Source organism: Metopolophium dirhodum, chromosome 3 (genome assembly GCF_019925205.1).
Source record: "Metopolophium dirhodum isolate CAU chromosome 3, ASM1992520v1, whole genome shotgun sequence".
NCBI lineage: Eukaryota > Metazoa > Arthropoda > Insecta > Hemiptera > Aphididae > Metopolophium > Metopolophium dirhodum.
The window spans coordinates 29206865-29234606 of NC_083562.1; the positions used below are offsets into that span (position 1 = coordinate 29206865).

Genomic DNA, 27742 nt, shown 5'->3' on the forward strand with positions numbered 1-27742 from the left:
ATTGGACCATTTTTCCAAATTATAAACGTTAATTGATTAACTACTAATATATTGAGTTCACCGTCGACATAATTTTGATTTTGATACGTCAACATTTCAGAAAAAATATCCGCTAAATAATTTACAGTAAAAAAGGGTGGTTATCATTTGAAAGATTTATAATAACCTTAGGTAGTACAAAAATCTGAAGAATTTTAAAATATAATGGTCGTTAATATTATTTAAAAATTCAAAAATTTTAAACAACTCCATTGTAGAAGAAGTAAAAGGGGTGAGCATGCTTGGTGAATCACCCTGTATAATACGGAATAAAACTTAACCCATTCGTGTATGATAAACACGTTATATCTCGTTCCGTATACAAAGAGCGTATACATTATTTAACATTATATAATATTAAACGCGTACCTACGTGGACGTATCAAACGCATCGCACCGACTGTTTTTGAGATGTCAGTACCCACACAACATACATATTATATCTATCTTTACTTTTAGATCAGAGAACGAAATACGTTTGATTTTTTTTTAACGAAAACGGTGCAGGGAGTAACTTTCACACAAAATATTATTCGTAGTTTCGAACCACACAAACGACCCTGCACGTTGCTTTCATTTGTTTTGATTATTAATTATCATCTATATTTGTTTATTTTATCGGTTCGTATGATAATTTATTTATGGTGGATAAGAAATTATTTTGATAGGTACCCAGGAAAGAAATGGAAAAGTCTCACAGGCACTCAATCGATTAATATTCATAAAACACAGTAATAAATATTATTCTCATTATTTTATCCGGACAGGATGTTTTTCATCGACCGACGACGCATTATCGATGTTGCGGGAACGCGCGAAATATATTTTAAAAAACGCGCATAGACGGGTGCAGGTCTGGTGGAAGAGGCTAATTATCGGAAATCAACGTCGGCGATTTCAAACGGATATGTACACGATTAAATGTTTAGACTTTAAGCATAATATTATATAATTTGTAGGTAATCTTCGCAGTCTCGAACTTTATCCTGCGGGGATAACGATTGTTAATATAGGTGTTGTACCTACCTATAAAAATATTTGTTTTTAAATTATTTTACGCATACTTAAACTTAATGTACGTCGTCTTATACCTAAAAAATGATAAGTTATCTGAAACTATAACTTCTCAATAATATTAATTATATTATTGTTATTACATACCTTTGTATTACCCATCAATAATAATTGCGAGTATAATAATTAAAGCTATATTATAGGTAAAGCATAATAATATTATATTACGGTTATTATTGTGTGCCGTTATATATAGAAAGTCGGTAAAATTTGTTACGATTTCGTTTGCGTGTGACGCGTTTTGCGGAGAGAAAAAAAATTAAAACGGCTTTCGGTCGTCCATCGGATTTTATGCCAGGGGATGCTGCAAGTGGAGGCGGTATTTCGCGCGTGCGTTTGGCGTTTCTAACTGTTTTTCTCGCTTTTTCTATTTTCTTATATATACCAATTTTCGCGCAATAAAACACGTGACGAATTTTGTTTTTGCCCACTGCAATTACAGCAGTGCATTCACTGTAATAACATATACAATACCCCGATCCGCCGACGCGGTATAAACATGCAGCAACGTGATCATCCGTCGGATTTATTATACAATTGATTAAGTTGCCCGGCGGCGGAGATCTCGTTTTTATTTGTCACTGCGAACGATTCGCATATTATGTACCGAATACTGTATTATATTATATAATTTGTACAATAGTAAATCTAAACCAGAATCATTTAATAGGTATCATAAGAACGCTGCGGCGACACGTCTGCACGAATTTAGGTCAAACGCGGCCACAGAATAGACCCACAGGGTCTCCCCGGACTCAGCGACATATTATAATAGGTATGTATCCACCGAGCGACGCCGACCAATTAACCCGAATAATCGATTGTCCTCCGAACGAGAAGAGAATATTATATTAAAATAATATATTATACCAACCAATAACGCGCAATAATAATATTATATCGATAAAATAACAAGTAACAACACGCGTGTAATGTGTACATTGTACATATAATTATAATTGAACGCACAACCACGACGATAAATTCTTGAGATTTTTCTGAAATGACCCACGCGTCCACGCCTGCTTTATAATTGTGTCCACGAGGCGATGTTTAACTCGTGATCCTGATATCCCTGGCAATGCATATAAATATATAATACTGTAGGAAACACCAAAATAAAAAATTAAATTAAAAAAAAATTATTTGAATTATTTCTCATCTGCGGGCCCGATAAAGTTCGTCCGCGGCCCACCATTTGGTGAACCCTGCAGTAAATAGGTTTCTACTCCAGTAGTAGACTTTCATTTTTTATGGCTACGGCTTGCAGGGTTATATATAATAGGTGTATAGTGTACCTATATTTATGAAATCTCTATACTTTATACCTTTACGTTTCCGGTTGGGTTTTCACAAAATATACCTTTTTATATAGTATGATGACTAAAAAAACAATAACTCTATTTATATTTTGTTTTCTGAAGCGGCCCAAAAGTCGAGAGTAAAAGACTATTTATATATTTCCGCCCTAATCTTATATATTTTCGAATTACCCGCACAACAAAAACAATCGGTCTGTATATATGACTGTATGCCTACACATGATAACGCAATAATGCGTATTGTATATTATATTCATTATAATGATGATGACGATGATAACAATAATAGTCTAGTCGGGGGCCGCACGGGTCATCTGGCGGGCGTTTTAACGGGAAACGTCTTTCGCGTGCAGCCGACGGACCCGAGTAAAAAAAGCTCTTCGGACCCGTCCGGATCGCGGCATCATCACTTATCGCGAGCGCGCGCGTGAGAGAATATTTTACTAAAAAAAAAACAACTATACAACTAAACGGCATTGTTCTAATCTATATTGTACATTTGTACAATTAACTTAATTGGGCCCCCGGCATCGTTGAAAAATATTATAATATTATATACCTATCTCTTTTATTTCAGAATATCCATTATCCACCACGCTACCGCGCTCTCATACACTTCAATATATATTATATATTTTATTAGGTATACATTAACATAAACTGCTGAACAATGCGTATTATAATGTCGTGATTTCGGGACGGTATCGTGGGGAAAATAATTTTACCATCTTCCGAATAATTCGGCTCGTGACGCGGTGCTCAAATTAATATATAGTAATATTATAGAACTACCTACTGCGCTATAGACGCCTATAGTAGAACTAAATTTAAAATTATATTAAATATTTTTTACTTTTAATATTTTTTCTATATATAATCCAATATGTATACAATCCTTATTTCTTAAGTAATAATGAAATATTATATATCACTTGTGCAGCCTTTTATAAATTACAAGTTACATTCAAAACCATATTATATTTAGAAAGACATAATTCAAATAAATTATTTTAAACATCCTTGTTTTAGCTTTTTGTATAAGGATAAGCTCATTTAAATCAGTGATATACCTTTAGTAAATCATAGAATGTAATCACAGTATACCATAGAAAGGCAAAGCCTTCTGCCGTAGTGAATCGCATGTAGTGTTATTATATAGTTAGTAAAGATGTGATAGGTACCTCGTACCTATGCATTATGATTTATGAATAATGTTATTTGTTATTACTATTTGTATTTTTATGTTATTATATAATTTTTAATTATTATAATTATAATTAGATAATAATCGATAACAATATACTATAGGTACTTAGATTATTTTAGCCACAGTTACTTTCAGTTACTCTTTAACCATAACTATACCTACGGCTCGTATTACCTTCAAGCATTGATACATAAAACGGACTATGATAGCGATTGATATGCTTTAGCTTTTAAGATAAACAACTATAAGACTTTAGTTTAATATTATGCTGAATATTGGAGTGCCTACTACTTACTTAATAAGCTATAAGTTACTACTAGAAAAAAATCCCTCTATACCCAGCCATGGGCATGTACAATGTACATACCTCATGTTAATCTTGCAGTACTGCTGCAGTATGTCGTCACAGTTCGAGACGGTCATCATCGAAATCAAATTATGTTTTCTAGGAACCAACCGTTTCTCGTAAGTACCAACATCGGTTTTTGAGGTATGGCGAGATATCATATTTTTTAAAAAATACGTCATATTTTGGAATAATTAAAGTGGCGGATGTTAGTATAGTCATCACACCACGTATACGCTTAATTAAATTTCGTTTTCGAATAATTAGTAGGTAGAAAAACAAATAGGTACCACCGATTCACTACAGTCGCATTGGAGGTATCGAGTGCCAGAATATAATATATAGATATATAGTTGAACCCCGATCCAGTTACCCAACGAGTGTATATATATTATTATATTGTCTATATACGCAGTTTAGTGTGAAAACCGTGAATGCCGTTACATTAATAATAATAATAATAATATGATATCACACCAGTTATAGAAGACCGATCCCGGTGAAAGTTTTTGAGCGTTTACTTTCACTGACGGCCGCCGAATAATCCCAACTGTGCAGAATGCGAACGGTGTGGAACAGGCGGCGACGGACATTCTGGTTTATTTTCTTCTTCTGCGGCGCGCGGAGAAAGTACCGTTATTCAATTTTCCGCCTATTTATTATGGGGACCCAACTACAACGCCGTTTATACACTTATTATTAAAAGCGGTTTACCTTATATACTGTTTTTTTAAGTGCCCCTGGACATTTTCTCCACCAGCAGTGCAGCAAAAACAATAAAAATTCACAAAATTCATAAATTTCCACTAAACAAGATATTGTGATATCTCCTTAAATATACATATTCAATATTGTCTTATAATATTTACACTGAGCACGATTTGTTATTGTCGTCGTCTCTTCGCACCCGAACTAAAGAGGTCTTTATCGTTTCTTGGAGGATTTATTTTGTTTATTCGTCCCAAATTTAAAGTTAAAACACCGCACGTACACGTAAAAATATACATTTATTAAACATCATCATACTGTTGAAAAATGTCGTCGTTCAAACGAGACATTTGGCCACTAAAACGATCTGCTCTCCACGCACCAAAAATCGGGGAACGTGCCTCCGGCATACTTGGTGTCCTCGAATCCTCTTGATGACTGCGTACGGCTTCTCCACCGGATCGTCCAAACTTCTCGCGTCACCTGTACGGGGCAAAAAAACCCATTATTATTATTATACAACGCGACTTACAACTATAGTAAAAAAAAACACAATAAAATCCATCGCGCAATAGGTTTTCGCAGTGGTTTTAAGACGATAAACCTTATATAATATCAAAATGTATCGAGCAAAAAAAAAAAACAAACGGGCGTACACGATACAGGTAGGAAAAAAACCACCTACAGTCGTTAAGGTCGACTACTGCATAAACTGGATACGAATATACTACGACTGCAGCGCATAATATGTAATTAAAACAAAACTGTCCAGCCAACACTGTCAAGGTATTCGGCGGAAGGTTAACGATTGCGGCCGTCAACGCGGTGGAGTCATTGCGAAAACGATTATAATAAACTTGCTATTTACGTATACTAATATACGAACGCGGGGCATTTGCGAGCCAAAGCAAAATAATAACACTGATACTAGTTTCACCCGTGAAATTGTTCCTAAAAAAATTGTTGGCCGGACAAACAGTTTTGAAATATTATAATATACCTAATTTAATATGTAACGTAATGCGCGAGACGACAAAGCCGCCGCACGTCGTCGTCGCCCGTAACCTACGCACTGTGTCAAGGTCGACGAAGGATTTCTAGAAATCGCGTGTGCGTTGCACACACACACACACAACAACAAAAATAATAAAAACATCACAAAAATAAACTCAAATATAGGTGTACACCCGGCACATGCATACTGTATGTTATTATTATTATATTATAGAGGTGGTATATACAACTATACAGGGTAGTCACTGTGTTTTCACGTTTTTTCATTTATTTAACACAGGAAAACTCGATGGGCCACTCTGTATAATAGTATGTATGCGTAGTGTTGTTTTATTCACGATTCCACGGCGGTGTACACTGCAAATAAACACCGCATTACAATAATAATATAACCGCCGACGTAGCATTCCAAAATATTAGATTCAATAGGTAGCAATTTTTTAAAACAATAAAAAAAACTGTCGCTACGCATAAGACATTAGTTTCATAAGTGGTGTAATAAAGCGATTTCAAAGAATTAAAAAATTGTCATTTAAAAAAACGATTGCAATTATTTTCACTGTTTTAAAAGGAGGATATCTCGTCGACGGAGATGCGCGGATTCTCTAGTACTTATGCACTTATACGATAGTAATATTATTTATTATTATTTTATATTTAATATATAGTGTTGACGATGTATGGAGGAGACATTAATATTGGGCTGTTCTCTATACCCGCACATAATATAGTATAGTATACATATTTTATAATGTATACAATAAAAATTTGGTTTTAAGTAAAAAAAAAAAATGTTTGATTAGCGTGTTAAATAATATAAGTCGGAAAAATCGTGTAATTAAATTATAAAATTATTATTCGTTTTAGATAATTATGTGTACATATATAATAATATATATATAATAATATGTACGATATTTGTACTATAAAATGTATGTTTTAAATAATTTAATAACTTTTTATAATATACTCGGCACCGCTATCAATTATATTTCGAGCTATAGCCGCTATTTCAGTATCAAGTAATAGTCGCTATATTTTTAATCTTAAGTCAGCGTACACGACGATTATAATAATATTATGTAGGTACGCTATACCATCGTAAAGTAGTACAACGTAAATGCTTTGAAGGGAATTTAAAATTTGCAGCCTTAATCGTATAGATATAACCTCTGACCCAATGGCGGTCCCTCCTCCTAGACTAAACCCTCTCCCTATTGAACCATATTTGAGTATCAAAGTAACAAGTGATACATTTTTTATTTTTGTATTAATCGTAGTACTTATTATGTAATATTTATTGTTATTATTATTATTAATATACCACGTCATCGAAATAATAATGTTTAATTATTAATATTAATTATTACCTATCTATGGGTACAAAAAAATAAATAAAAAATATTATCCACCTCTAGAAAATGTATGGATATACGCTACTGATCCAACCTACATCCTATATTTTGGTAGTTATACATAATGGTGAATAAACATGGTTCAACGTCGTTTTATATAATGTACAAAACAATAATATTATAATATAACGGCCAAAGCGAGGGCCGCTGCACGTGGCTCGCATAAGTCACAACAATCATTATTATTATTATTGATATCACTATTTATTCGAAACCTCTTCCCGCACCACACCACCGTAGTATTTGGCCTAGATAATATTCATAAGTAGTTTTCGCGAACACAAATACGGAATATCTTACCGGAAATCGGCGGAGTGCTTATAATAAATAAATAATGATAATATATATTACTATGATACTATATATAATATACGTATAACTTCAGCTGCAGCCTGCAGTTACCTTGTAGATACCGTGCGGTTAAGCGTATAATGATTAAATGATATGATATTTGAGCTGATACAATCGGGAACGATCGTATATTATAGAGTCGCTTGCTTGCATATCGCCAATGTTAACGACGTTCTGCGAACGGGTTCGAGCCCCGCGGGCCGCACTTATACTTATAACCTTCAAGTTCAATAGCGCACAAAACCCACATTATAATCGTCCCCGCTCGCCGTCATCGAACACTACATTTCTGTATTTTTTACGTATATTATGCACACGCACAATAATTGTACTCACCTATACCAGCGGACAAATTTATTTCGCACGCAGAAGAGAAACTGTGTTTCCGACACAAGCTTGCGGACATTGAAACTGAAATCTTGTTTCGATATTAGGTATTACTATTTATTTTTATATGACAAATAAAACGCGCGAGAGTGCCTACTGCATATACCTAATATGAAAGGTGATATTTCGAAAAAAATATTTTTTTTACTTAAAAACCAAAATTTAAATTGCCATTATATTATTTACACTTCATCATTTCGCTCGGTTGTCCTTTATTTTTTTTTTTTATCAAATACTTCACTATTACAAAATATTAAAATAACATTCAAATTTATAACAAAACTTATTTTAAAAAAACAATTTTAATTACAATAATTAATATCTACCACATTACAGAAAGCATGTGTTGGTGAGTAGAGTTATACAATTTAAATTAAATAATCTTTAACACTATAAACATATAATTTATTTTATTTTATCATCAGTCATCACTTTTATACATTCTAAATAATATGTAAAATAAATATCAATATTATATGAGATGTACCTACCTAAGTAATTATTTACAAACATTAAAAGTTATTAATAATTAACAGCATTAGTTCAATATTCAATTTATTTACGGACTTTCAGAAAATATTCTCTACTAAAATACCTAATATGAAATAAAAAATATGCTGCTGTTATAAAAAGGGTGAAAAAATTGACTTGATAAAAAATAAAATTAACAAATAAGATTTTGCTGACCACAGCTTACAATATTTTTGTAATACAATATCAATTGAATGTCATTAATGAATACACACAACATATATATATATTATAATAATTTATATATAATATAAATATATATATATTTTTTTTATAGTTATTATTGTGTATAATATACACAATAAAAACTGTAAAAAGAATGTGTTCATTACACAGGATATAGATGATTTTAAACCTTTCAAACGCAGTAATTATGTCAACCTACTCAGATTGAAAATGTGGTGTCGTACATTACCATTGTTTTTTTTAGAATGTGAACAGTGAACATATTTTAACAAAATTTTCAAGCCAATAAATCCTACTTAAATAACATACCTCCTACTATATTAGTATTATTAATAATTATTAAAAATTAAACATTATTAAAAAAATTTAATTCACTTGATCGGTCGAGCAAGTGCAAGTCATCAATGTTAATGGTAATGTTTAAAGCATTCTAATTTCAGTCCCATTCTATTAAACTGCCAAAAGGTTAAACAATCGACTCAATTGAAATGCACTATGTATATAGATAGAAGCAACCAGTACACACATATTAAATAATAAATAATGCATTATACCCTACTAGAGTTCTGTAATGGTAATTTTATATTTTTTTGTTGGCAACTCAATAGGGCAGTGATCCGAATTTAGGTGAACAAGTTAATAAATTTATAATTTATACTGCTTATAAGTAAACAAACATTTATTGATAACTTTTATAGTATACAGTACCTCCAATTTAGTGATTTATAATTCATAGGAATTATATAAGCAAATGTAAAATTACAGAATGTCATAATGTTAGTAAATGTAAATAATATATGAAACATGAATTGATTTTTCATACAATAACAATAGAAATAAAATATTTTATTATTACTTCAAAAAATTTTAATTTTAGAAATATTGTACCACTCTCCTATATTAATACATAGTAGCTGGTAGGTGCGCATTAAATTCTACCTTACTAATTCATTTAACATTACCATCAACATCTTATTATAACTTATAATTTATAAGTTACTAATCATTTGAGGTTCATATTTTAAATCTTGGTTATTTCTATTATTATGCATTTCATTTGAGAAATAATATTTTGCCACAACTTAACGTTAAGTTGGTTATTAGAAGTTCCACAATAAATATTAATACGATAATGAATATTAAATTACTAAATTCAGATATAAAGGTTCAATATTCAGTATAAAGTATTACCAAGACAATTTAAGCATTAATATTGGAATGTATAATGTTGGTAGGTAATATACAAAAGATAACCTTACCAATAGCTAATGATTTGTATTTGTTTTTCCTTGTCCATACTTCATCTACATCATCCATGACTAAGTTCCAGTGTTTATCAAAAGCAATAATGTACCCTTCACAGTGACCTCGGATAGACACAGCCGATCGTATGTAGACTTTAACACGTTTTTTTGCGTAACAAAACAGAGCAATGCGAGATAGTGGCCCACGAGATTTGCCAATTTCTGACATACGTGCCAATACAGTTCGTCTCCTTTTAATAATCCGTTGAACTAATGATACTTGAGATGTGCCGGCCACTAAAATAAACTGTCTGCAGTATTTTATAATTATTGATATTTAGCAAGAACTTACCAGCACTTAAATCACGTTTTATCGATTCAATGTTATATTCATTGTATGTCTGTAAAATACAAGACATGTTAAAAAGAATACTGATTTCTTATGAAGTATACAATTTAAAATTACTCTGGGTCTATCAGGTTTAATTAAGACTTCTCCTGAAGGAGCGAGTTCAAATTTTGATATGTTGTCTAACGGTTGAGCTGTCGTGCTAGGTACCTGTACGTTTTTTGCGTACAGAGCTTTGATCGGATTGAACGAGGGCGACAACATGTCCAATTCTTCGTCGGTGCTAGACGACATTGCATATCAGTCTGAAAACAAGCCATGTCATGATTAACATTCATAACATTTATCTAAAGAGATGTTGTGTTGGTGTGTAAGCCGTAAAGAGCTGGTCGCCGTTGAGAGTATGTAAAACTATTTACTTACCAGCTGTATAGTTACTATAAGACTTCAAATATTTCAAAACGCAATTTAATATTTATTGTTGACAGAAACACAATATTATTATGAAAACGTTTGAGGAACAAAATTTCAAAAAAATAAAAATTACAAACGAATAAACGATATAAAAGTATTCACATTTTTAACAGACCAATGATAGGTGATAAGTTAATAAGTGATAACAGTGATAACGAATAACGATATGGGAAATAAAAACACGACTGACGTATTTTGACGGGACACCGGGAGCGAGATCTACACGGCGCGTTCAGTACTTCAGTCTCACGCGGATGTCCGTCAATGACGGACCGTTAGAGCACGTTATCCTAATAGAAAATTATATTTACCTACGTTTTTTTTTCTCATTTTAGACTTGAAAATGTACTTGAAAGAAAAATGGAAACGGATCTCCGCGAGCAGACAATGAACCACAACGGAAGTGGAGCATCGCATAAGGTGAGAAACTATTTATTTTTAATATTTTATACCACAAAAGTACCTGTACCAATAGGATTTTAAACAATAATAATTAATTTCACTAAACCTTATTATAATAACAATATGTGAAAATTCATAACAGTATGTCAGTATACCACAAAACTATTCGTATAGCCATAGGTAGGTACTATTATCTTGGTATGCTGTACCACGATTGTATAGAATATCAAGTTATCTGCAACCGTGACATATACCTATAACCTTAAATTTCTATAACACATAAATGCATGATTTAGAGAAGATATAGAGAAGATATACATTAAAAAAGATAAACATAATGAAGTTATATCTCTACATCGTGCCTATATGGCTTTATAACATCTGATCGTTTTTAGTCGATCCGTACTCTGTACCGTTCTCGAATTTAATGTGTTTCTAGTGACCTTTTTCATCTGGAAATTTGCAAGGGTTCTTTGAAAAATTGGCAAACAAAGTGCTATAATATTATCGTTGCTTATTGCAAAATATTTAGGTATGTGTACCTATGTCAATGTTGATAATTTATTGAATTCACGTAAGACCGTAAACTCGAATATCAATTAAACCGCTATTGCCTATTAATATACGTTTATAATATTAGTCTATGATTCGTGTTTCGCAAATAATTGTTTGAAACGTGGGTGTAGATATAAATATTAGAATATTATAATATAATATTAACCTTGAAATATTCTACGCAAGAAAATATATATATTTTTTAAAAAACACGTTTTAAACACACCGACCCTGTCAATTATCATGATCGTATTTTATAAAGGGATATATCTGGCAAACAGTAATTACACGCTAATTACAATATTGTCCTGCCGTTTGATTGGTTCGCGGGTTTTCTATTCTTGGCTAACATCCACGCGTACCTATTTCATTGAAATTTAATAAATTATGAAAGATTTGTGTCAAATAATTAGCACCGATACAACTACAATATAAACGGTTCGTATAAATTCCAATGTAATGGTTATTATTTACAAAAAAAAAAAAATAATAAATTACGATATCAATCCAACAAATGATTGTTAAAATTCAACAAAGTGAATGTTTTGATAAAACAGTTATTAACAATAAAACATTAATTTTATCAAACAATATTTCGAAGATAAAACAATTATTTTTCGAAAGTGGTGTCTAATATCTTGTTCCTATACTTAATGTTAATATATGTATTTTTTTTAATTACGTGAAAGTAATAAGTGATAAATTACTGTCGTATAAAATTCAAACATATTTTATGTATGCAAAATAAAAAATCATGGCTGTATTAGTCGACTACGAAAATGTCATGATACCGGTTTCAATATAAAAAAACCGACTACTTATAATACTATAGGTATATAAATAACTAACAAGCTGAACGATAGACATAGGCATCGTATAGTCTGTGTTATAATGTATATATATAATATATAATATGTAATATAATATATATTATATTACAAAAACATTATGTTAATGCAAGTAAACATCTATTATTGAAATGCGTGTGAGGGTAATTTATTTTCTTATTAAATCTATTTTAAAACTATAGAAGTAGGGTACCATCGGGTAGGTATATGAGTTTGACTATTGAATATTGATATAAATATTGTTTCTAATTTGGTAATTACGCAATTTAAGGACGAATAATTAGTTGGTGGTACCTTCTTAGTTTTTTATCAATTTAAAACATTAAATAAAAATGTTTGAAAATATTACAAATGAATACCTATTGACTATAATTAATTCAACTATAGCGTAAATCTATAATAGTCTTTTTTCAAATTCCTTATTCTTTTCTATCGATGTAGTTTATCAATTAGGTATACTACTTAATTAAAACCGTATAAAGTCCTTAATTACCAATCATTTTCTAACATATTCTCTGTGCAGTAAAACTTCAAGTCAATATAGGTATAGAAAATAATTAAATATAATATTTTATTATTTGAGAAAAATCAAGCGGGTCCAAGGTAACATACCTATATTATTCTCATCACTATTTTTTAAGTATATTGAGTTGTTAACTTCGAAATTATGCAAATCTGTAATTAATTTACTGTAAGGCGTAAGCATAATAAAGTTTACCTAATATGACTTTGTTATTTCAATTAAATAATTCATTGTTAGATGGGATATTTTTAAACATTTTCTAGATTATATAATAACGTGTGTGCCGTGTGGCTTATTAGTAGTAGCCGAGGACGCTCAAACGTAAACGTGTTAATGTTCCTAAATTTCATATAGTTGTAGTAGATATTGATATGGTAATCTTCCAAGGTAAACGACTGTATACTCAATGGTCCAAATCGCTTAGTTAAAACAAAAACCAAATTTTAATACACTTTAATGAATACTAACTTAAGGTACTTTTGATAATTTTACTAGAACGCAAATCATTTTAAAAATTAATAAGCCCAATTTGATTATTAGGTTATATTATTACTCATAATAACTTTCAAAAACTATATACATACTATATAGGTAAGATTTAAAAAATTTTATTTTTAAAATTAAAAAATATGTTTGCAATTATTAATAGTTACGTTAAATATTTTTTATAATATATGTTTCATAGACCGTTATTTTACTTAACTATATACATTTGTTCATAGACTGTCTGTCTTTTTCAAGATTTTAATCAACGTTTGGGTTGGTCTTTTATATTGTCAAGTTGATCAAACAATTGCAGTTTTATTTTAAAACTATGAAACATGTTTTGGAGTTAAACAAATTGAACGTTACTGCATTATTCATTTTTTTTATTTCCTGTTGTTATTAAAATTATAAATACTGTAGTGTGCCAAACATGTTCAATATTTGTACTGTGTATAAAATCATTGTAAAAAAATTATCCAAAACGAAACTGCCTATAATATTTTGTATTATATTATAGACGTTATAAAATGAAAAATATATCTATGAAATATTTTATTACTATACACATCCATCTACCTTTATAAAACATACAGATTGTTTATACATTTCATATTTTTATTTTTTTATAAATAATTTAATTGTTTACAAAATATGTAATAGTAAATTAATTGTTACTATCCATTAGTTGATCTGTTATATTACCTATGCATACTATGGATTTTGTAGGTATATATATTTTAATAAAATAATATTTATAAATAATAATCTAGTGGATAAAAACATTCGAAAATCGATGGTTTTTTTTAAATATTATTGTTACTTAGTACATAATTGTTATTATCGTCGTCATTGTACAATATTAAATAGAGTATTAATTATAAACTGTTCTAGTATAATATCTATATTTATCATTCAATTTAATAGGTTCATCACATACTGCTTGTTTAAATATATTGTAATTTAAATTATAGATATCAAAGAAACGTGGGTCCACGACTCATTAACTGTCATCCTGGCTTTTGTGAAACCTACACTTCCCGGCCCGCCACTGGCCGCTGGTGTAGTGGTTGCTGGAAGGACATCGGCCATCTCAGGTTCAGGTATGCCTTTCATGGACGATGTGTTACTCTGGTGTCCAGAGGCCGAGACCAAAATTGATGATTTTACTGAATGTCTTGTAAGTAGTTGAACTCTATTGTAAGGATATATCTGATGACATGACCAATATGTTACCTAAACTTTCATGTTCGTTTTAGGGTAACGAAGTTTCCAGTCTCGGTGAACTCCTCCAATCGGAGATATCCAGTGAATTAGACAACGCTTTAGACGGAGGAGGAGCGAGTGTTCAGGATGCCGGTGAACACTCTGGCGATGATGACATTTTCAAGCAGCTGTCCGACTCGTCCGCGTTACTCGAACAGTTTTTCGATTTTGTTAATTGTGATATAAAGGTAAACGGCCCGATTAGTTTTACTGTATTAAATTCAAAGTGGAGAGGAAAGGTTCAATCGGTCAAATATTCGATCATGTACCAATGAATCATTAACGATTTCTGATTTAATTTAATAAATATTTTATTCTTTAACTTTGTAATAATTTGAATGTGCTCTATAATATTCTCACTATTTTTGTTTTTCGCTATTATTATTATTCAATCAAACTGTATTCAATAGTTGGGTGCCGGGTATAGAAAGTTTAAAATACATAAACATTAATAAGATTTAGTTTAATTTTTATTAATAGGTAGAAAAAAATAATATATATTTTTTTGAATATTTCGATAATAATATGTTTCATTTTATAATTTAAAATAATAATATAAATTATTATAGTATATAAGTCACTGAAATTATGAAAGAATAATTTAAGATAAGGAGTAAATATAGGCAATTTCATAAATTTGTTATTTTGTACTTATGGTGTTGAAATTAATTGTTCTTTTACTTCAACACTAAAATTAGTAATTACTAAATATAATCTGTGAGTTGCCTATATTTACTCCTTATTTTAAACTCATAATACATTATTATTTTAAATGATAAAATAAAACATATTATTATCTAAATATTCAAAAAAAATAAAATTGTTATTTTCTAATTAGTAATCATAAGTTATTATATTAATATTTTTTGTCAGAAATTAATGATGTATAAGAATTAAAACTAAATCTTTTATATTTTGTGTATTTTAAATTGCCTAAGCCCGACGCCCAACTATTAAATAATATTTTTTGTAATAATAATAATAATAAACAATATATAAATAATTAGGTAAAGTAAAACACTTTATAAATGAAACAATTAATATTCTTCACATTAAAAAGATTAACAAATCTTATCTTTTAAATATTATTATTTATTTATATGTTATACAAAAAAATAATAATAAAACATTTACAATTAATATCAATTATCAATATAACATCACAGACCACAGTGTCATACCCACATGTCTTGTCTCCATCTTAGAGTATACCAAAATTGAGTTCAGCAGTATCAATTTTTTGTCGTAAGCTTTAATATAAGATATAATGTTAAACTTAAAGGTAAGAAAATCTGTGTTTTAGGTCGGGTTTTTATGATATTTTAACTATTTGTAAGAAAGTTATGAGTATGTAGGTATACAATGTAAGATATTAAAATTTAAAAATACTCACAGTGCTTAAAAATTTGATATTGTTAAAGACTGACTTATAAACAAATAATATTTCTACCCTTAAGTTTGATAATAGGTCAACCCACTAAACTAACCCACTCTAAATTATAGCTAACAAATGTATTATGTTGTACAATACAATACACGTGTGGGTATTACATCCTCTGTTAAACAATATGGTTATCTTAAAATAATATGATTATTGATTTATCTTCACTCCTCTTCGTTAATATTGACAACATAATTTCTTGTATCAAATCATCTAGCTTTTTTTATATAACCACTTTTAAACTGTAAAATTTAGAATCATATATTATTTTTTGCCTTAAAATGACCTAATTAATAAAGCGAATAAAAAAAAAACTATTTTAATTTATGTTTATGATATAAAATGTATATAAAATATATTTTTAATATATTTTTAATTTTACAGGAAGAAAATAACAATAATGTTATGTCAACGGGTAACAAAAACCATGCTGCTGTTGCATTACTTCAAGAACTGCAACGCACAAATGCTGGCAAGAAATTCAACATTACCACTGCAAATCCTTTGCTTGCAGGTACATACATACATGCTCTTATACAAGATTATGTGATATGTACCCATAAATTAGAATAAACAATTTTTATAAAGAAAAATTCAAATCTACAGTCTGAAACATACAATATATCTGCCTGTAAATGTATCAAACCACTTTACAATTTACTCATATCAGTAATTTAATCTACTGTTTATATTTTTGCTGGAGTCGTATGTTTAAACTTATATGACTATCCCCCCCCCCCAAAAAAAAAGTATTTTAAATTAAAAAAAGTTTAGTATGAATGATATAGAAAATACCTAATACATTATACAAGAATACAAAGAATTATATAATATGGTTATAAATTATAATAAAACTTAATCAACATTTGTGTATGCCTATTTATACAAATAATAACACTTTAATAGCATACCTACATCTAATAGTTATTAAGAAAACATAATTGTTATATAACAATACCCTACACAGAATTATCACTTGTTTTGTTTGGTTAAAATATGTACTGATTTGTAGTGGGTTCAATATTCTAAAATACTTACCTATCTATCACAGCAGTCAACTTTGAACTTAGCATATCTATCATAATAGCATGTCCTAATCATTGTTAAATTGTTAACTACCTGCTATTAATTTAGTAATAATGGGGGAATATTTATAATATATTGTATATTAACCATATAATTATAATGAGTACCAATTTAATTTCATAGTTAGGTGGGTATTATAATTATAATACTTATTACTAAACTCATAAAAATAAAAAAAATACAATTTTAAACATGACTTGAGTGCTAAATTTTTTTAAAAATTAATTACAACTTTTTATAATACTTAAATAACTATTTAAAAACTATTTAACATTGTTCAATTTCAAAACATTAATCTACAAAATATCAGGTTTAAGTGTATACCTAGGTAACTTATATATATTAATGATAGGTTATTATATTATTTAAGTTAGGCTTCCCCACCATTTTAACCTGCATTTATCCAAATTCTAATTTTTGAGATTCTTAAGTATACTTAAAGACAATATTTTCAAATATCCAACTACTAAGATTTGTATACCATTTATAACAATAACCTCGAGTTGTGTCCCAAATTTCAAAAACTGAATGAATTGGGTCCAGACATATTTTATTGAGTGTGAGTTGGGTACAGCTTATTACCCCCATGTAGGTTGGCTAGAAATTCTATTAAATATTTTATTTTTTGTTACGTATCTAAAAGGTTACAGACTGATGTACACAATTATTAAAATATTAAATTAACTTAATTTTAGCTTAAAATGATTTTTTTTTTTATTGTTAATATTGTCATTACAATATAGTTTAAATTAAGGAAGAAATTTAAAAGACATATCTTACAAAACTTAACCAAGTCAGTTCTCAACTGGTAAAACAAAGCATTTTTTCTCTTAAACATTTTTCTTTTTCTATTGTTTTTTTCGGCTATGTAGCTGAGCTCTGAAGTTATATACTTATATGTAAATTTCACTCTAATTCAAAGTAAAATTTTTATTAAACAAAAATGCCTGAGTGAGCTGCACTAAAACTTGCATTTAATTTTACATGAAAACTTTCACAACTATTTGTTTTCAATTCACCCCAAATATTAGTAAGAAATAATGCATTTTGCTCAATATAATATGTTGCTAGGAGGTAATCATTAAATTTATCGAAGTTAATTATTAAAATATTATCGCGGACCCAATTCAAGTATTATTAAATAACCAAACGCCTGTTTAATTTAAGCGATCCAACATCTCGAGACCCAACTTAAGGTTTCCCATTTATAGGGTGTCATGTATTTACATAGAGTATTTTTTTTAAAAATAATAACAGCTCTTTTCTACTGTGATTTGTAGAGCAGATTTTGTAATTTAACAGATTCTAAATATGTTTGATTACTTACCTATTTTTTGTTATTACATTTTATGTTCTAAGGATATTAGTCCTAAATCCTAACTAATCGTTTTAAACAAAATATAAAATTTGTGTGATATTTAGACTAGGCATATATTACTATACTCAGACAATTTTTACAAATAATCACATTTATAATAGATTAATCATTAATGCTATTCACGACAATTTTCAAACCCCCATAATATACAATTCCAATATTATGAAATTTGATAAAGTCATTAAGGACTATTATAATGCTTGGTGTCTACATAAGTATATTAATTTAACAAATACTTGTTCAAATTTTGATTTATATCTGATACCTACATAAACATTTAAAAAATAATAATAGGAAGACACACAGGAAAAAAGAAGTTTGTATCGTAACAGTACATTTCTAAAATAGTATAAAAATCTAAGTATGTATGTACATGAAAATAGGAATACAGATCAGAATTTTAATAGATGCATAGGTAATTAATGGATAAAACCTTGTATAAATAACTCTGAAGTAGGAAAATAATTTTAAAATATACCCACCTAGTTAAAATAGTTAGTATAGTGGATTCCGCCTAATGTAGGCACCGGTTAATATGGGCATCCGCATAATATGCAAAATGGGCCGAATGGTCTGGACGTCTGTTCCCAATTCCAATGTATACTAAATAACTAATTTTGGTTTATATGACCAACCACTTAATGTGGACAAATGAGTTTGATCCCAATGTGTCCACATTAAGCAGAATCTAATGTATATCATTGTTGAACTTTAATTGAATACTTGATGTAAAATTAATTTAATCAAATATAATTATACATATTTCTTACATAATTGTACACTGTATTATTCATATTATAAGGCTGGGCAAGTTAATGATTTTTTTTAACTCAGTTAAGTTAAGTTGATATTAACCAATAACAAAAAGTTAAAAGTTAAAAGTTAATTTAACTATAACTTAACTCAATTAAATTAAAAGTTAATGCACACTTTTTGTTAATTTTTATTAAGTTAAAAAAAAAATTAATTTGTTTATACAACGTTAGCATACTTAATTTTTTTCCAAACCAAAACTAAATTATAGACTATAGAATTTATACTTTGTACAGTATTTCCATATAAGTTAGGTCCGAATGATATAAATTTTTAACTTTAAACAATTAATGTTAAATATTTTTAGACATGAAAACGAAATAGACTGAAATAGTGAAATATAATAAAATTAAAAACAAAATAAATTAAGCTAACAGTTGAGTTAATGAAAAGCCAAAAGTAACTAGTTAAGTTAAAAAGTTAAAATTAAATTAACTTTTTAACTCGTTAAGGCCCAACCTTGCATATTATCATAGTTTATATGCTAAAAATTAAAAAATGTGGATACACACCGGTATAGGTAGATTTTTATTTTATAAATAAAGTATTTTTGTGTAAATACAATTAGTTATTTATATTTTTTAATTAGGTTCTGTAAACTAAATTAAAAATATGATAATTTATAAATACTCAATAGGTACCTTTTGGCTTTAATTTAAGTAGTAGAATTATAATTATTTATTGTGGGGTTTGAGATTTCAAATAATTGCATTTTATGGAGACAGTTGTTGAAAAAATTTTTAGTTAATGTAATACATAATTAATATTATATTTTAAACCAAATTAATATGTGTATTGTTCTATGATTTAGAAAAACTTTTGAATCCTGTGTCTCAGTTAAATCCAAGTTTAAACCAAAATTCAGATATGTTCATCAATCAAAACAAGTACATCAAGATAGAACCTTCGATAAATGATACAGGTAGGTACATTATATTAGAAGTTATAAATGATTTTTTATTTATTTCGTATGGAAAATGTTATTATAATAAATGATTGAAACAGTGATGATTTAATAGCTAAAAGTTATTCAGCAAACTTATGAGAAAGGCCTTAATGCCTTACAATAAGTGTAATTATTTTTGTTTAATTTGTTTGAGTGCAAGCAGACACTAGGTACTTTTAATTAACTCTTGAAGTCTTAAGTACCTACCAAATCCTACTCAATAACTGTTAAATCCGGCGATGATCTCAATGATTTTATCTCAATTGATTTTAAATCCTTATAATATAAAATTAGAAATATATTAGAAATTAGAAAACAATAATAACATTGATTACCTAACATAATAGCAATAACACTTGAATATTTGGTTAGTAAAAATTTGATTAGATAAAAGTTAGTTATAATTTTATACAATTTTAATTTTACTTAGTATTGAAGTATAGATAGCGCTAGCTGTTCTAAAAATGTATTTCAAATTTGTAAAATATTCCAAAATCATGTATAAATGTTTTTTTAAAAATCCCTATCATTTGACTTATCAATTTATGCGTTGAATTTTTAAAATTATCTTAAGCCCTGCAAGGTAGTTTCAATATATTGGAAGCGTTGTTCATTATTATAAACAATAAATAAATGCCATAGTTCATCAGCAGCGTAGACTCGAGACATGATTGATAGGTATCCTGGAAGGGTCTTTATTTTATGTTACATTTATTTCTAACATATAAATAGCTCTCGAACTTAAATATAATATTATTATATTATATATTACACATATGTCTAACTATCTAAGCCACTAGAGTTCATAATAGGTATATAATATATTTATGTAGGTACTATATTATTATACAATAGTAAATTAGCTTTGGCACCTATGTGTTATTTTTACGCAGCATAAATCTTATCAGAAATCAGAATGTAGTAAGTAGGTATCTATTATAATATAAATACAATATTCTGGAATTTTTGACTTACACTACCTATTTTTTTAAAATTAAATTACACAATTGTTCAATATTTAATACATCAATATTGAATAATCATATTTTGTTTTCGATTTTATTTTATAAATAATATAATATTACAATTAGATATTTGTCAAAACTGCATACTACTATGTAGGTACCTACTCAAAAAAACTCGCTGGTATCGAATCCAACGTTTTCTGAGTCTGAATTATTTCGTTACAATACTGATTATTGAATATCCCCGTAGAAGATTTAAATTAAGAGGACGTCACACCAGCAATCCACATGTGTTGTCTCTATCTTATACACATACATACAACTGACGTACAACATAGGCAAAACTCGTTTACGCAGTCTGATTAGAACTCGTTCAATTTTGGTTCTAGAGTAAAAATAACTATTATAAAATTTAATTGTGACAATAATTCTGAGGGAAAGTTGTTGCCTTTTTTTTTAAATTAAAATTTTGAAAAGTTAAAGGTATTCAAAAAATTTTTAAATTCCAAACCCAAATAAACGTTATATTGGGTATAATGGAAAAAACGTATCGACTTGCACTTAGAAATATTGTTACGATTCAATTTTATAATAGGTATTTTTACTTTAAAACCAAAATTGAGCGAGTTCTACTTGGACTGCGTAAACGCGTTTTGTCTACGTCGTACGAGTGTAATACAGAGACGATACATGCGGGTGTGACGTCCTCATAATGAATTATACTAATTTATTTGTGGTTAAACTAATAGAAAATTACTTCAATGTTTTTGTTTAAAATCAATATTAATATTATTAATTCAGAATTTAGATTCAATTGGCAGTTTAGTTATAACTTATAATACATTGGTGCCTGGTGGCATCATGATTGCATGCACAATTAATATCTGTTTGGGTATGGTCGGCTTTAATAATTGTTATGCACAATCAGTTACAGATTACAGTCAATCTAATAAAGCATTTAAAAATGTTCAAAAAACATATTTGTTAGAAGTCTTCTACACACAAATCACAATACACTCAAAAATCCAAAGTTTATAATATATTATACCTATTATATTTAAAGTACATATTTTTCGTTTTAACGTTAGATCCATAAAAGTTTGATTTCGTTAGTTTAATACAGCTAACAGCTCGTTTTGAATAATACTTGTAATTCCGATTTGAATCAACACAGCTGCATAATATATTGATATTAGTACTCAATCCTCATATTGAAATATCGAATGTTGTATTTTTAAATGGTTCAAACTCTTTAGATAATAATTATATGACAACAATTTGTTACCTATTCTTATCACAGAATTCTAGTTCAGGTATAGGTACTATTATAAGTAATAGGGCTCGTATTAAAATGACAATAGTTTATAATACAAATACCCTTTTTTGGCAGTGCATTTTTATTTCATATGAATATAATATTACATACGCTAACAATAGCGTACCTCTTACCCATGAACCCTTTTAAAAATATTGTAAAATGTGTAAGCGTTCAATATTAATATTAAACGAAGACACGAAATATTAAAAAAATAAATCTTTTTGGTCGGTTTCAAAATATATTAGTAATAATACCAACAGTCAATTATTGTACTACATATTATATACATTTATGATATAATATGTTTATAAAAAGGTGGGCTGGATGCCCTGAGGCATTAAAATATAACGTTCTCTTAATCACTCATTATAACTTATATTATTATCATCTCTATTTCTATATTACCCCCTCCATAATTGCACATACTTAATCGTTTAGATATCGAAAATTACAGTCTTTAAATAAAAACCAGTATATACGCTATGCGTTTCTGGGATGGGTCTGAACTAAAACTATCTGGTTTTTGACGAGTGTTTCGAAAAATAACTTAATGTTTTAAGTTTAAACATAATATTATGCATCATCATTCACAATTTATTATCACGAGTAAGTAGCCGGCACGCGCGTCGAGCAACAGTCATCTGGTGCATCGTTATACGAGTTACCTATAGGCTATAACTTACAATATTACCAATGAGTTCATGATGAGCTTCAACAAACCCGTTGGCCAAGTTTGATAATGCGCTTGGCTTTTTCCACGTATAGTTAATAGTTATACATTTATTAGGTATGTAAACTTATATAATACATAATATTATGATATTAAATATTACTATGATATTAAAGTACCTATCATTCAAATTTGAAACACATTTTTAAATCGTACATACAATAATCATAAATTGGAATATTTCATACTATATTATTATTATAATACTCGTAAATTAGACATTCATATTTATTGAGTTCTTAATTACTTCTTAATTCAATTTATTTATTGTGTATAATTGAGTGTTATGTAACGATAATAATTTAAGAAACATTTCTCTCCTTACATTTTTATTATGATTTTATTGACACAAATTATTTTAATACTATATAGGACATAGGTACAATATGCATATGGTGCACACATATTATATTTATTGATATTTTATTATCCAAGAAATCCTATTAGATCACAGTTGAATTATTTATTTCACTGGCCATTTTAAGAACACTTTCTGAATAAATGTGTGACTGTAATTTGTGTGTGCAGTTCAAGAAATGAAGTAGGTACATATCCTTGATTAAATAAATGTCAGTAAACTTTGTGCGGTCATCGCTTGAGAAATATTTAATGAATCACCAACTGAAGCAACAGATCTGATTAATATTGACTTAAAAAAATACTCGGCGATCGCATTATATAATATCGTGAAATTGTTTACAATTATTTTCAGTTTATTCTGTCTTTTTCACTCTAAGTCTTTCTAAAAGGTTTGAATAGCTATATAAATGATATAATTCATTACGAGAGATTTCGTTGGAATTCGGCAAAAAATCTAGCGACGAGACGCACGTAATACTGCCCATTATTATATTATAACGCGTAAGGATTCGATCCAAATGAGGTGTCCGGATTGCAAAATTCTTCTGCGCGCGCTGCAGCTCTTTGTCAGCTACAAACATCGTAGTCAGCGCGCAGCCATTCACCGGAACTCGCGGAGCGCGGGATCCGGCGCTAACGATTTTTCGTCCGGCTTCCAATGATAATAATATTATACGTCCGGAATGTCTCTCTCGCAGTGTATCATACACGCGCCGCCTTCTTAATAATATATATTATATACTGTCTATAATATTAACAATAATATTGCTATTATATCATTGTATTCTATGCTCACGAAAAACATATATGCGATACGTCGTATTATACTTATATTTATATACCAGATACCTATCTGCTGCTTATACAGTCTACTGGACGTCTGGGCCGAGTGTGTTGAAAATGTGCATTGCGCTTATATTTTTCGTACGCGTTCGTCGTCTTCACAGTTCATTCATCTTGAATTTTCTATGTGCAATATAATATACGCTGTGTATAAGAATAGTGGCGTCCGCATCAAGTTTAATTAGCGAGTAATTCGCCTCGGGGACGGAATCCATTTCAATCGGGTGGACACAATAGGGACTCCAGCGGACAATGGGTTTCGTTCGATTTCGATTTGCCGCACCGTCGTGGAGCGATTATTATTATTATTATTTCTGGCGCGATGGATACATATTACGACGACAACGGCTGGGGCGGTGGCGCATGCACGTGATTAGATTCATGAGAAACCGGTTGCCAATCAACGACTGCTGCATATTACAATCTTCTTTGCTTCTTCTTCGTCGTCTATTTGTGCTTATGTGTGTGTCTGTGGTATATAAAACATAATATGTTCGCATTGTGTATCGCGGTGTACACTACAGCGGGGGCTACCGGATGCCCGGGTGCCGATGACCCTGCAATAAACCAAAATTATATTTGTCGCCCGGGGGTCTACTGCTACAGCGATCGAAAGAATATTATAACATCTAGTATACACATACAAGCGCGCGTAAATACGAGTTTGATTTTGGCAGGTTCTTATTAACTTCGTGACGTAAAAAAGGCAAAAAAGTCGATGATATAGATTATAGACTCCGACGGCTATAAAATAATCTCGCTTGTAGTTAATTCGTCTAGAGTTATTAGTTTTGTTTTCCAATACCTAAGTCAATATTTTGAATATTTTTTAAAAATGTGAAATAATATACTTAATGGCAAAAGACGAAAATAGTCACAAAAACCATCCGAATTGAAGAACGTACCTAATATAGTACCTATTATGATTTTTTTTAAATATTGTGTTAACAATACTTGTACATTTTATATTTAAAAATAAAACAAAATTAAGTTTGATAATAGATAAATTCACACAGTTATGAAAGATTACAACACAAAATCAGAACTGCTAAATACAAATTTGGTATGTCGTACAATGTACATTTGTAAGATGAAGAAAACACGTCGTGTGCAAGGGTGTGGCGTCCTCTTAAAAAATAAAACGCCGGATCTACCCGTGCTAAATGTTTCAGAAGCTTTATAGAATTTCATGTGAAAAAGGTTGGCTTGATCACGCTCACAAATCTTGTAAGATTTAGGTGCGATGATGAAAGAACTTTTTTTAAAAACTCCATAACCGGTAAACTATCTTGAAACCGGTCCGATAAATTTTGTTTAATACATTTTAAACCGTTTGGGGTTTGCAGTGGCTGCATATTAGCTACACTCCTGGAGGACTATAACATATTACCTACGGTTTGTGTAATATTTGTGGCATTCGCATAATATTTTACTGATATCGAGCTAACACCTCAGATAGGCGTTGTATAAATCAGCTGTTAAAGCGAATATTAAGAAATAAGAATAACCCTGTTTCGTGTCTATCGGACGTGCGTATATACACGATGAAGCATAAAGAAATTTGTCGAGACTTTTATAAAAATATACAGTAAACTATGTGGCAGCTTGCTTATGTATACACCACTAGTGATTATATAATGTTTACAAACGCCACTCGAGGGTTAGTAAGTTTTTAGAACGATACTTCACACTATATCGATTCTGTTTACGCAATACGCCTATACAGAAAGATTTGATTTATCCAAACCGTTCAAAAATAATATATATGAGTAAATGATACATTTATCCGAATCTGCATGTTCTATGAGATTTGTGTTTCACGTCAAACCTATACGGCGTGTACACTGCTATACGTTATATATATTATATACAAATTATTTGTTTAATGTTTATTCCGTTTTTTATTAAATAATTAAATTCCACGTGACGCATGTAAAACCAAGATAAATCAAAACTAGCATAATCACGACTAATATTATGTTTATATTTATGCAAATATAAACGTTTATCTATGCCAACGCGGCTGCAACAGTGTTTAATTATTATATATATACCAATATATGTTACATTTTTAAGCTCCATCGCGTTCGATACGTTGTTTTTTAAACCTGTGCGATAATATGTCATCTATTTTAAACCCTCAAACCGGCAGACGAGTTGTTTATACGGTGAACCCGGTCATTATCAATTTTTTATACATCGCACTGTAGCAGACATCTGATGGCTGTTCCGGTCTGTTTCCGTTTGTTCTTCGTAACGCGTATTAGGTAGATATATATTATTTATATATTATACCTATATGGCTATGTAATATATGTATATTGTAGTGGGATTGTTTGTTTCGCGCACGGTGCCTCAGGAAGGACTTCGCGGCGCAAACGTGATTAACAGGCGTAAAATCCGCGTATGTTTGCACAACACCGACCGACATGCATTACATTTCCTAAAATAACGATCACCTTGAGACTAATGGTGAAAGCCAGCAGATTTTGGGGCAAGGATAACTACAGTTTTTTTTAAGACTTCGGGTTCTTGGTTCTTGCGGAACTTTGTTGTTAGTTACAATAAGTCTATTTTCTTTCTTTACACTTATACCGTACGGCGTACGTTACCTCCTTGTCATCCAAACGAAACGATTATTTACGATATTTAAAAAACTATATCCTTTCCCTTTCGTTTTGTACCTAAGTATCTACACTTATTATGTGCCTATGTTACGGTGGTAATTTGATTGTTGTTATTAATGTTATAATCAGTTCAAAAGACAGCAATATTTACTAACATTTAAATTTCTACGAACATTTTATGAAAAGTTTTTATTTTTGTTGAATAAAACTCGTTGTACATACGACGTCCTTACATGGCTACATAACGTTACCTACATTTACGTTGTACGTGTCGATGTTTAATAGTTTTTGAGCCCTTATTAATTTAAAATTCATCGAAGTGAATTTAATTAATACTATTATTTCTTAATCTCCACTCATTTATACATAATAATTCAATATTATAATATTCTTTCGATTTCTTTTTATTCCTTTCATACGGGTCTACTCATATTTTTTATAATTCACATCGACACATCTACCTATAATAGGAATAAGAATTGAATCTATGTTTAAAAGTGAATCAACAGAA

The 27742-nt window shown here is 29.5% G+C and overlaps 2 protein-coding genes across 2 annotated transcripts in view; one reads left to right on the forward strand and one right to left on the reverse strand.

The window, feature by feature from the left end:
* Positions 1-27742, forward strand: part of LOC132941803 (ecdysone-induced protein 74EF-like) — a 116165-nt gene that overhangs the window by 25724 nt on the left and 62699 nt on the right. The window contains exons 2-6 of the mRNA XM_061009980.1: positions 10983-11067; positions 14433-14638; positions 14718-14912; positions 16550-16679; positions 20254-20364. Of these exons, the coding sequence (XP_060865963.1) occupies positions 14564-14638; positions 14718-14912; positions 16550-16679; positions 20254-20364 (511 nt within the window). The 5' untranslated portion in view covers positions 10983-11067; positions 14433-14563. The remainder of the gene's footprint in view (positions 1-10982; positions 11068-14432; positions 14639-14717; positions 14913-16549; positions 16680-20253; positions 20365-27742) is intronic.
* LOC132941804 (small nuclear ribonucleoprotein Sm D-like protein) lies at positions 4977-10767 on the reverse strand. The gene is made up of 5 exons (XM_061009981.1): positions 10597-10767; positions 10291-10478; positions 10177-10225; positions 9840-10121; positions 4977-5179 (listed from the first exon to the last, which is right to left on the reverse strand). Exons 2-5 carry the CDS (start codon positions 10465-10467, stop codon positions 5034-5036), a joined length of 654 nt encoding a protein of 217 aa, XP_060865964.1. The 5' UTR covers positions 10468-10478; positions 10597-10767; the 3' UTR covers positions 4977-5033.

Bases quoted from the DNA above. Each gene is read 5' to 3' on its own strand.
- LOC132941804 (XM_061009981.1), bottom strand. From the start codon at position 10,467: ATGTCGTCTAGCACCGACGAAGAATTGGACATGTTGTCGCCCTCGTTC. The intron at 10,226-10,290 runs GTAATTTTAAAT...TGTATTTTACAG, and splicing joins TTAAACCTGATAGACCCAGA to ACATACAATGAATATAACAT. The intron at 5,180-9,839 runs GTAAGGTTATCT...TGCCCCGTACAG, and splicing joins ATACAAATCATTAGCTATTG to GTGACGCGAGAAGTTTGGAC.